This window comes from Nomascus leucogenys, chromosome 4 (genome assembly GCF_006542625.1).
Source record: "Nomascus leucogenys isolate Asia chromosome 4, Asia_NLE_v1, whole genome shotgun sequence".
NCBI classification, from domain to species: Eukaryota; Metazoa; Chordata; class Mammalia; order Primates; family Hylobatidae; genus Nomascus; species Nomascus leucogenys.
The window spans coordinates 87162104-87174409 of NC_044384.1; the positions used below are offsets into that span (position 1 = coordinate 87162104).

The following is a 12306-nucleotide window of genomic DNA, read 5'->3' on the forward strand; positions in this document are numbered from 1 at the left end:
CTATCATGAGCTTTCAGTTCCCTCTCTGGTAGGAATATGGGAGAAACCACATTTCAGGAAAACAGTAAAATTAAACAAATAAAGTGAGACGTAGCCCCTCCTGGAGGCTGCAGGCTGTGTTGAACCTGTGTGTCTGGGTGTACAGGGATGTGAGTAGATGTGTGTGGAGAGGTGTGTGTGGGTGGAGGCTGAGCGTGGCTGGAGGTGGCCATGGTAGGATGCCAGAAGGAAGGAGTTTGTATTCAGTTCCTTTCTTACTACTCTCTGGAGTTGTTGAGGGGATGTCACTGCTGAACACTGACCCTGGTGCAGGCTAAACTGAAGTTAGCCTCTGCTACCCTCTGCTGGGTGAGGCACTGGGGAGAACAGTGGGACTGACTGGGGTGGGCTTTCTCCCTCCCACACTTCCCCTGGAAACACCCAGCACCAGCACATTAGAATGTGGGGAGCCACCTCCCCCAGCACTGCTTCCCAAGGTTCGGAAGGGGAAGCTCTGACCTCAAGCTCTGTTTGAAGAGCGATAGCAAAGGGGAGGGGTTGGGTGTGGTCTGGTGGTGCTTATCTCCTTCCTTTGCTTTGAAACCACAGGCTGGCATACTACCCGAGAGAATGACCAGTGCCACCAAGGAAAGGGCACAAGCTCACTGGTTCCAGGGGAGACATCTCAGGGGACAGGAACATCCCCTGACGCTGAACGAGTGGAGCACACAGACAGAGAATACACACAAGACAAATGCACGAGGACATGAGAAAAGGCACCGGCAACAGGAAGTTACAAAAAACAAAAAAAAGAAAGAGTAGATATAAAAACAATAATCGAAGAAAGCCAACAACAGATGGGATGAATCATACGAGGAATGCGACTCAAGGATGAAGAGGTGAGTGACGAGATCGGCTGGGAAACTCTCTCCCAGGAAAGACAAACCAGAAGAAACACAAATGACATTGAAGTGGCTGGGCGCAGTGGCTCACGCCTGTAATCCCAGCACTTTGGGAACCTGAGACAGGTGGATACTTGAGGTCAGGAATTTGAGACCAGCCTGGCCAACATGGTGAAACCCTGTCTCTACTAAAAATACAAAAATTAGCCGGGCGTGGTGGCAGGTGCCTGTGATCCCAGTTACTCAGGAGGCTGAGACAGGAGAATCACTTGAACCCGGGAAGCAGAGATTGCAGTGAGCTGAGATAGTGCCAGTGCACTCCAGCCTGGGCAGTAGAGCGACACCGTCTAAAAAAAGAAAAAGGCAGTAAAGTGATTGGACGATAGATCAGAAGGGCCATTATCCAGACAGTGCAAGTTGAAGAAGAGGAGGAGGAGGAGGAACAGGAAGAGGAAGAAGACGGAGAATAGGGAATCTCAGAAGAAACAATGGAGATACATTTCTTAAAACTGAAGAAAGATGACCAACCTCAGACCGAAGGGCCAAGAGGCCAAACCAGAGAGACAGCTTGGCAAGCCAAGAAGAGCACCAAAGCTAGACAATTAGAGTGAAATTAAAGAAAACCCAAGGTGACAAAAATTTAAAAAGCTTTCATGTGACCTCAGTCCACTGGTGAAAATTAAAAAAAAAAAAAAAAAAGGACAGCCTGGGCAACCTGGTGAAACCCCATCTCTACAAAAAATACAAAAATTAGCTGGGTGTGGTGGCACATGCCTGTAGTCCCAGCTATTCAAGAGGCTGAGGCAGGAGGATCACTTGAGGCCAAGAGTTCCAGACCAGCTGGGGCAACATACGCGTTGCGGGAAGTCTGGAGGGACTGGCTGAAGCCATGGCAGAAGAATATAAATTGTGAAGATTTCATGGACATTTATCACTTCCCCAGTCAATACTCTTGTGATTTCCTATGCCTGTCTTTACTTTAATCTCTTAATCCTGTCATCTTCGTAAACTGAGGATGTATGTCACCTCAGGACCCCGTGATGATTGCGTTAACTGCATAAATTGTTTGTAGAGGACAATTGTTGTGTGTTTGAACAATATGAAATCTGGGCATCTTAAGAACAGGATAACAGCGATTTTCAGGGAACAAGGGAGATAACCTTAAAGTCTGGCTGTCTGTGGGCCGGGCAGGACAGAGCCATATTTCTCTTATCACCGAAAACAGGTAAGAGAAATATCGCTGAATTCTTTCCCCAGTAAGGAATATTGATAATTAACAGCCACTGTTATTAATTATTAATATTAATAATTAATGGCCACTGAAATGGCCGCCCTAAGAGTGCCTGCCTTTATGCAGATGTAGAAAGGAATGAAACACACCCTAGTCTCCTGCAGTGCCCCCAGACTTGATAGGATTAGGAAATTCCAGCCTGGCAAATTCTAGTCAGACTGGTTCTCTGCTCTTGAACCCTGACAGGGCGTGCACAGTGGGACCTGGAAGTTCATTAGTGATTCTAGTTTCGCCCTGACCTTCTGCCTTGTGATCTTTTGTCGCCCTTGAAGTATGTGATCTCTGTGACCCACACACTGTTCGTGCACTCCCTTCTCTTTGAAAATTGCTGATAAAAACTTGCTGGTTTTACGGCTCAGGGGGCATCACAGAACCTGCCGACATGTGATGTCTCCCCTGGCACCCAGCTTTAAAATTTCTCCCTTTTGTACTCTTTCCCTTTATTTCTCAGGCCAGCCGACACTTACGGAAAATAGAAAAGGACCCACGTGAAATATTGGGAGCTGAATTTCCCCCGATAATATGTCTTTTAAAAAAGACTTTTAAATGAAATTTCTTTGTTTTTTAACTTTTATTGCAGTTTTCGGGGTACATGTGAAGGTTTGTTACATAAGTAAACTCGTGTCATCGGTGTTTGTTGTACAGAATATTTCATGACCCAGGTATTATGCCCAGTACCCAATAGTTCTCTTTTCTGCTCCTCTCCTTCTTCCCACCCTGCACCCTCGAGTAAACCACAGTGTCTGTTGTTTCATTCCTTGTGTTATAAGTTCTCATCATTTAGCTCGCACTTACAAGTGAGAACATGCAGTATTTGGTTTTCTGTTCCCGCATTAGTTTGCTAAGGATAATAGCCTCTAGCTCCATCCATGTTCCCACAAAAGACATGATCTTGTTCTTTTTTATGGCTGCATTAAATGAAGTTTTAAAGGCACAAAACATAAACACCAACCTCTTCCCCACCACAAAAATCCCTTGCTGAATTTGATTACACTTAAATTAAGGAGTTTTGTTTCATGAAAGACTCCTTGGACAAACTTGACAGTCGATGCAATAGGAGAAGCTGTCTGTCATGTCTAAAGCCAACAAGAGATCAATATCTAGAATAAATGAAGATCTGCAAATCAACAGAAAGTAGGCAGCAAAGCCAAAGAAAATAGCCTAAGGTGCAGCCACTAAAAGGGACGTGATCATGTCCTTTGCAGGGACATGGGTGGAGCTGGAAGCCGTTAGCCTCAGCAAACTCACACAGGAACAGAAAACCAGTGAGACCACATGGTCTCACTTATAAGTGGGAGCTGAACAATGAGAACACATGGTCACATGGCAGGGATCAACACACACTGGTGCCTGTTGAGCGGGGTGCTGGGGAGGGAGAGGACCAGGAAGAATAGCTAAGGGATACTAGGCTTAATACCTGGGTGACGGGATGATCTGTGCAGCAAACCATCATGGCACACGCTTACCTATGGAACAAACTTGCACATCCTGCACATGTACCCCAGAACTTCAAATAAAAGTTGAAGGAGGGTCAGGCGCGGTGGCTCACGCCGGTAATCCCAGCACCTTGGGAGGCCGCGGTGGGCGGATCATCTGAGGTCAGGAGTTCGAGACCAGCCTGGCCAACATGGTGAAACCTCGTCTCTACTAAAAATACAAAAATCAGTCAGATGTGGCACGCACATATAATTCCAGCTACTCGGGAGGCTGAGGCAGGAGAATTGCTTGAACCCAGGAGGCGGAGGTTGCAATGAGCCCAGATCGCGCCACTGCACTCCAGCCTGGGCCACAAAAGAAAAGAAAAGAAAAATAAAGCCATTTCCTCTTCTCTAAGCGGCCTCCACCCCTCTCCCCTACCCTGCGAAGCGGATGTGCAAGCCCCGGGATCGCAGCGGTCTTAAGGAATTTCCGCCCGCGATGCCCCGGCGCGCCAGTAGCTGTGCACACTTCGCTGCGGTCCTCTTCCTGCTGTCCGTTTACTCCCTAGGCCCCGCTGGGGACCTGGGGAAGAGGGAAAGGCTTCTCCGGCCAGCTGCGCGGCGACTCCGGGGGCTCCAGGGCGCCCCTCTGCGGCCGACGCCCGGTGTGCAGCGGCCGCCGGGGCTGGGGACGGCGGGAGCCCGCGGGACCCTCCAGAAGAGCGGCCGTCGCCGTGACTCAGCACTGGGGCGGAGCGGGGCGGGACCACCCTTATAAGGCTCGGAGGCCGCGAGGCCTGAGCTAGAGTTTCGCCGCCGCAGTCTGCGCCACCAGTGAGTCCGCGCGGGCCGCTTCCCCGGGGATGGGGTTCAGAGCTCCTAGCATGGGGCCAACCCGCAGCATCAGGCCCGGGCTCCCGGCAGGGCCCCTCGCCCACCTCGAGACCGGGGACGGGGTCCCAGTGGACTCAGGACGTCCCCAGTGCCGTTAGCGGCTCTCAGGGGGCCCGAAGCGCCTCGGGCAGGGATGGGACCCCGGGGGCTGGGGCGGGGGCGGGGGCGGGGGTGGGGGTGGGGGTGCAGGCGGGGGTGGGGATGCAGGCTGTGCGCACCGCGCCTTGGCATCCTCCCCCGGGCTCCAGCAAACTTTTCTTTGTCCGCTGCAGTGCCGCCCTACACCGTGGTCTATTTCCCAGTTCGAGGTAGGAGCCTGTGTCTGGCAGGGAGGGGAGGCAGGCGCTGGGGCTGCAGCCCACAGCCCCTCGCCCACCCGGAGAGATCCGAACCCCCTTATCCCTCCGTCGTGTGGCTTTTACCCCGGGCCTCCTTCCTGTGCCCCGCCTCTCCCGCCATGCCTGCTCCCCTCCCCAGTGTTGTGTGAAATCTTCGGAGGAACCTCTGTTCCCCTGTTCTCTCCCTGCACTCCGGACCCCTCCCCGGGTTGCTGCGAGGCGGAGTCGGCCCGGTCCCCACGTCTCGTACGTCTCCCTCCCCTCAGGCCGCTGCGCGGCCCTGCGCATGCTGCTGGCAGACCAGGGCCAGAGCTGGAAGGAGGAGGTGGTGACCATGGAGACCTGGCAGGAGGGCTCACTCAAAGCCTCCTGTGTAAGTGACCATGCCCGGGCAAGGGGAGGCGGTGCTGGGCCTTAGGGGGCTGTGACTAGGATCGGGGGACGCCCAAGCTCAGTGCCCCTCCCTGAGCCGTGCCTCCCCCTACAGCTATACGGGCAGCTCCCCAAGTTCCAGGACGGAGACCTCACCCTGTACCAGTCCAATACCTTCCTGCGTCACCTGGGCCGCACTCTTGGTGAGTCTTGAACCTCCAAGTCCAGGGCAGGGGTGGGCAAGCCTCTGCCCCCGGAGCCCTTTTATTTAAATCAGCTGCCCCACAGCCCTCTGGAGTGGAGGCAACTGAGACCCACTGAGGTTATGTAGCTTGCCCAAGGTCAAGCCTGGGTGCCTGCAATCCTTGCCCTGTGCCAGGCTGCCTCTCAGGTGCCAGGTGAGCTCTGAGCACCTGCTGTGTGGCAGTCTCCCATCCTTCCACCACATCCTCTTCCCCTCCTCCCAGGCTGGGGCTCACAGACGGCCCCCTGGTTGGCCCATCCTCGGTGACTGTGTGTGATCAGGCGCCCAGTCACGCGGCCTACTCCCCCCCCACCCAACCCCAGGGCTCTATGGGAAGGACCAGCGGGAGGCAGCCCTGGTGGACATGGTGAACGACGGCGTGGAGGACCTCCGCTGCAAATACCTCTCCCTCATCTATACCAACTATGTGAGCATCTGCACCAGGGTTGGGCACTGGGGGCTGAACAAAGGAGCTTCTTGTGCCCTCACCCCCCTACCCCTCACGTGGCTCGGGCTGACCCTTCCTTGGGTCGGGGTGCAGGGGCTGGGTCAGCTCTGGGCCAGGGGCCCAGAGACCTGGGACAAGACACAACCTGCACCCTCATTGCCTGGGACATCAACCAGCCAAGTAACGGGTCATGGGGGAGAGTGCAAGGACAGAGACCTCCAGCAACTGGTGGTTTCTGATCTCCTGGGGTGGCGAGGGCTTCCCAGAGTAGCCAGGGGCGGAAGAGGATTTGTCACCAGTTTCTGGATGGAGGTGCTGGCACTTTTAGCTGAGCAAAGTATGCAGACCCAGAGCACAATTGGGGACCTGGGACCAGTTTAGCAGAGGCAGAGCGTGTGTGTGTGTGTGCGCGCGCGTGTGTATGTGTGTGTGTGTGTGTGTGTGCATGTGTGTACGTGTGTATGTACACTTGCATGTGTGTCAGGGGTGGGTAAGGAGATAGAGATGGGCGGGCAGCAGGCCTAGGTCCCGAAGGCCTTGAACCCACTGTTTTGGAGTCTCCTAAGGGCAATGGGGGCCATCGAGAAGTCTGAACAGGGCTGTGTCTGAATGTGAGGTCTAGAAGGATCCTCCAGAGAAGCCAGCTCTGAAGCTTTTGCAATCATCTGGCGAGAGATCCCAGCAAGGATGGACAGGCAGAATGGAATAGAGATGAATTGGCAGCTGAAGTGGACAGGATTTGGTACTAGCCTGGTTGTGGGGAGCGAGCAGAGGAGAATCTGGGACTCCGGTGTCTGGCCTGGGGCAGACAGAAGGGGGTGTCTCAGGGGCTGGGAGGGATGAGAGTAGGAGGATGATACATGGTGGTGTCTGGCAGGAGGCGGGCAAGGATGACTATGTGAAGGCACTGCCCAGGCAACTGAAGCCTTTTGAGACCCTGCTGTCCCAGAACCAGGGAGGCAAGACCTTCATTGTGGGAGACCAGGTGAGCATCTGGCCCCATCCTGTTCCTTCCTCGCCACCCTCTGCTTCCAGATGGACACAGGTGTGAGCCATTTGTTTAGAAAAATGGGGCAGACCTAGGGGATGGGCTTGGGCCCTCCGCCCCCAATTCCCCCAGCCTGCTCCCGCTGGCTGAGTCCCTGGCCCCCCTGCCCTGCAGATCTCCTTCGCTGACTACAACCTGCTGGACTTGCTGCTGATCCATGAGGTCCTGGCCCCCGGCTGCCTGGATGCGTTCCCCCTGCTCTCGGCATATGTGGCGCGCCTCAGCGCCCGGCCCAAGCTCAAGGCCTTCCTGGCCTCCCCTGAGCACGTGAACCTCCCCATCAATGGCAACGGGAAACAGTGAGGCTGGGGGTACTCTGAGCGGGAGGTAGGAGCTGTTGCCTCCCTTTCTCCAGGACCAATAAAATTTCTAAGAGAGCTGCTGTGAGCACTGTGTTTCCTGGGAAGGGGCTCAGGGGTCCTCAGCTCTCAGCCTTGAGGTCAGCGGGAGGGCAGAGCAGAGGGCTAGAAAATGGTTCCTCTAGCACAGTCAGTGGCTTCCTGGAGCCCTCAGCCTAGCTGTGTTTACTGAACCTCACAAACCGGAAGAGGAAAAAGAAAAAGAGAGAAACAAAGAGAAATAACCATGGTCACTGTCCTGGAGCACCACACAGTGTAGAGAAGGAGAAAAGTCTCTTAGAAACATGCTTTCTAGGCACAGCAGGCGCCTGTCAGAGGGACAGACTCCAGGACAGAGGGAAATGAGGGATCCTGGGAAGGAGGGATGTGAGGAGTTCCCTGTCCTGGGACTTTGAGGGATTAGCTGAGTAGCTCCGAGCAGCCCACGCTGGTGGGAGGGTCATTCTGTTTGGATGGGGGCTCTCCTGGCTTCCTGCTGACTTGTGAGTTTTGGTGCTTCCTAGGCAAGTGATGACACTACTGTATTAGGATTCTCCAGAGAAGCTAAGCCAGTAAGATACTGTAGGGCAGGCAAAATCTTATCTCTGTCCTTTCAGAGTTTTTTGGCCGGGCCCGAGAACTAAAGACATGAGCAGGAGAAAAGCATTCCGATTTATGTAGGCTGGGCATGGTGGCTCATGCCTGTAATCCCAGCACTTTGGGAGGCTGAGGCAGGTGGATCACTTGAGGTCAGGAGTTCAAGACCAGCCTGACCAACATGCTGAAACCCTGTCTTTACTAAAAATACAAAAATTAGCCAGGCATGGTGGCCGGTACCTGTAGTCCCAGCTACTTGGGAGGCTGAGGCATGAGAATCGCCTTCTCTCTCTCTCCTGCCACCTTGTAAAGATGTGCCTGCTTCCCCTTCACCTTCCACCCTGATTGTAAGTTTCCTGAGGCTTCCCAGTCACGCTTCCTGTTAAGCCTGCAAAACTGTGAGTCAATTAAACCTTTTTTCTTCATAAATTAATCAGTCTCAGATAGTTCTTTATTGCAGTGTGAGAATGGACTAATACACTTTTGTTTTGTTTTTGAGACGGAGTCTCACTCTGGTGCCTAGGCTGGAGTACAGTGGTGCAGTCTCTGCTCACTGTAACCTCTGCCTCTCAGGCTCAAGCAATTCTCCTGCCTCAGCCTCCTGAGTAGCTGGGATTACAGGTGCCCACCACCATGCACGGCCAATTTTTGTATTTTTAGTAGAGATGGGCTTTCATCATGTTGACCAGGCTGGTTTCGGACTTTTAACCTCAGGTGAGCCACTCGCCTTGGCCTCCCAAAGTGCTGGGATTACAGGCGTGAGCCACCGCACCCAGCCTAATACACCATATTAATCAGAAACTGCCAACTAACTTCTAACTTGGGACTTTTCACCAGTCAAAATTGTTTTCTTTGTCTGGCTTCTGCAAATACATGATTAAGTTTCACTTCCCCTCTAATAGAAGCACTAGCTGCTTTGGTCTGGTGCTATCTTAATTCATGTGTCACTGAATGCTCAAATAAGCTCTTTAAAATGTAAATGAGCTTAAGTTTATCTTTTAGCAGATCTGATGTCAGAAGTAGGATCCTTCAGAAGGACATCAGAAGGATCTGAAGGGTTTCTCCCCATCCCGGGCCCAATGGTGGCCTCCAGGAGCAATGAGCAAACAGGTGTAGGCATTTCACTGAGCCCCCTGCACGCTGCTTCCCGCAGCATATTTGAAGGTCATCACTGGTAAGTCCCACTCAGATACTGTATTAGTCCCTTCTCACACTGCTATAAAGAACTACCTGAGACTGGGTAATTTATAAAGAAAAGAGGCTAAGCCAGGTGTGGTGGCTCATACCTGTAATCCCAACACTGGGTTTTTTTTTGTTTTTGGTTGTTGTTGTTGTTGTTTTTTGAGTCAGAGTCTCACTCTGTCGCCCAGGCTGGAGTGCAGTGGCATGATCTCAGCTCACTGCAACCTCCATTTCCTGGGTTCAAGTGATTCTCCTGCCTCTGCCTCCCAAGTAGCTAGGATTACAGGCACATGCCACCACGCCTGGCTAATTTTTGTATTTTTAGTAGAGACAGGGTTTCACCATGTTGGCCAGGCTGGTGTCAAAACTCCTGATCTCAGGTGATCCACTCGCCTCGGCCTCTCAAAGTGCTGGGATTACAGGCGTAAGCCACTGCACCCGGCCAATCCCAGCACTTCAGGAGGCTGAGGCGAGCAGATCACTTGAGGTCAGGAGTTGGAGACCGGCCTGGCCAACATGGTGAAATCCCATTTCTACTAAAAATACAAAAAAAATTAGCTGGGCATGGTGGCACGTGCTTGTAATCACAGCTACTCGGGAGGCTGAGGTAGGAGAATCCCTTGAACCTGGGAGGCAGAGGCTGCAGTGAGCTGAGATCACGCCTCTGCACTCCAGCCTGGGTGACAGAGGCTTGATTGACTCACAGTTCTGCATGACTGGGGAGGCCTCAGGAAACTTACAATCATGGCAGAAGGTGAATGAGAAGCAAGGCACATCTTACATGGTGGCAGGGGAGGTAAGGGGGGAAGTTCCACACCCTTTTACATCAACAGAGCATGTGAGAACTCACTGTCACGATAACAGCAAGGGGGAAATTCGCCCCCATGATCCAATCACCTCCCACTAAGTCCCTCCCTCAACACGTGGAGATTACAATTCAAGATGAGATTTGGGTGGGGACACAGAGCCAAACCATATCACATACAAACTCCAGAACTTAAATTGAGTTCTCTGAGTTTAGCTGATCTGGACTGGGTTTGGAAGTTGTGATAGAAGTTTAACAAATCCTGTAGGGAGGCTTCAGGTATCTGACTGGGTCAGACAGAAACTGAAGTGGTTTTAGTAAAAGACCTCTAATAGGTAAGGTTCCAGGAAAACAAACAATTCTGGGCTCATTTAAATCCAGGGGGCCTGGGACTCCATTGCAGGACTTGTGCTTTTCTAGAGAAATGAGTGAATCTTACCAAAAATAATTTAGAATTTTAGTGGCCACAGTGGGGAAGTTTTAACCTAAATAAAACTGCTCATCTCCAGACTGCATTGAAAAAAAAAGAGGGGGGATCCCAAACACCCCAGAAATAATGGGATGTATTTTTGGTGGCAAGCAGAGGGTTCTAAGTTCTCCATCTTTCTCACTAGCCTCCTCTGAATCTGCTGACTTCTTTGCTTGGTTACTTTCCCACCTTGACGATGCAATGAAAAAAAACCCAGCTAGATAAATTATACAAGTTAGGCTGTCAAATCAACCATGTCTGCTTCTTTACCCTTATGCCATGGTTAAAATCTTAAGCTCAGAGCAATAATGAAAGGTATCCCTGTCCAGCATAGAAAATGCTTTGTCTGCCCTATTTGTTAATGGGTTCCACCCTGACCTCAGTAATCTAGTTACACATATGTTGATAGGACCTGAGGAAGCTCAAAATTGGATGCAAGAGGCAGAATGGTATTGCTCTGAGGACAATATCCAAGGTCCACAAGCCCCTATTTGGTCCATATATAGGCCAGAGAAAAACACAAACTTTTGGCTGGGCGCAGTGGCTCACGCCTGTAATCCCAGGACTTTGGGAGGCCGAGGCGGGTGTATCACGAGGTCAGGAGATCAAGACCATCCTGGCTAACACGGTGAAACCCTGTCTCTACTAAAAATACAAAAAAATTAGCCGGGTGTGGTGGCAGGCACCTGTAGTCCCAGCTACTCAGGAGGCTGAGGCAGGAGAATGGCGTGAACCCGGGAGGTGGAGCTTACGGTGAGCCAAGATCGCACCACTGCACTCCAGCCTGGGCAACAGAGCGAGACTCCATCTCAAAAAAAAAAAAAAAAAAAAAACTTTTGAGATCACGCCACCGCACTCCAGCCTGGGTGACAGAGCGAGACTCCGTCTCAAAAAAAAAAATCAATGCCTGATAGCATTTTAATTTATCAGTTAGTCTAGAAACTACACGAGGAGAAAGAACAAAATACCCTTAAACAACTACCCCCGGGCAGGGAGACTCATTTTCATGTCTCTCCGGGCCTGATACGTTTTGCATAGCTCGCATTCTTCACACTGCTCTAAGCTACTTTTCTTTCCCATTTCCCCCTTTTGATAGATATTTTTCTCTTCTGAAAGCATTGATGATCGACATTTTATTTATACGTATGATTTTTGTTCACTGTCACATAAGATTCAGGAATCAACGTTTTAGATGCAAATTTGTCCCATGTCACTGGGAAGGCTTATTCCCAGGTCATCTGTCCTACTTCAGAGGGAAAGAGGAGAGGTACCTATGGTTTAAGAATTTAGTGAAGGTGCCGGGCACAGTGGTTTACGCCTGTAATCCCAGCACTTTGGGAGGCCAAGGCGGGTGGATCACCTGAGGTAAGGAGTTCGAGACCAGCCTGGCCAACATGGTGAAACCCATCTCTACTAAAAATACAAACATTACCCGGGCGTGGTGTTGCATGCCTGTAATCCCAGCTACTCGGGAGGCTGAGGCAGGAGAATCGCTTGAACCTGGGAAGCAGAGGTTGCAGTGAGCCAAGGTCGCACCATTGCACTCCAGCCTGGGTGACAAGAGCAAGACTTTGTTAAAAAAAAATAATAATTTAGTGTAGTCTCAAGGCCAAATGGATTAGAAACGCAGAGGGACAAAGCAATGGGAACTCAGTCGAGCCATCTGCTTACAAAGGAGCCGTGACATGTGAGAGCATTTCTAAGCATCTAGCTATCATGATTTTATTTTTTGCTGTGGACTTAAGACATCTAGAAATGCAAAGCATAATCAATTTAAGAATAAAAAATACTGGCTGGGCATGGTGGCTCACACCTGTAATCCCAGCACTTTGGGAGGCTGAGATGGGCAGATCACCTGAGGTTAGGAGTTCGAGACCAGCCTGGCCAACATGGTGAAACCTGTCTCTACTAAAAACACAAAAATTAGCCAGGTGTGGTGGCAGAAGCCTGTAATCCCAGCTACCGAGGAGGCCGAGGCAGG

General features: G+C 51.5%; 1 protein-coding gene across 1 annotated transcript; it reads left to right on the plus strand.

Annotated features, from left to right (window-relative positions):
• Positions 1 to 4179: 4179 nt before the first annotated feature.
• Positions 4180 to 7314, plus strand: LOC100580544 (glutathione S-transferase P). The gene is made up of 7 exons (XM_030811347.1): positions 4180 to 4424; positions 4757 to 4792; positions 5089 to 5195; positions 5310 to 5397; positions 5762 to 5865; positions 6764 to 6871; positions 7049 to 7314. Coding segments are annotated over exons 1-7 (633 nt in total). The 5' UTR covers positions 4180 to 4423; the 3' UTR covers positions 7238 to 7314.
• Positions 7315 to 12306: the final 4992 nt, after the last annotated feature.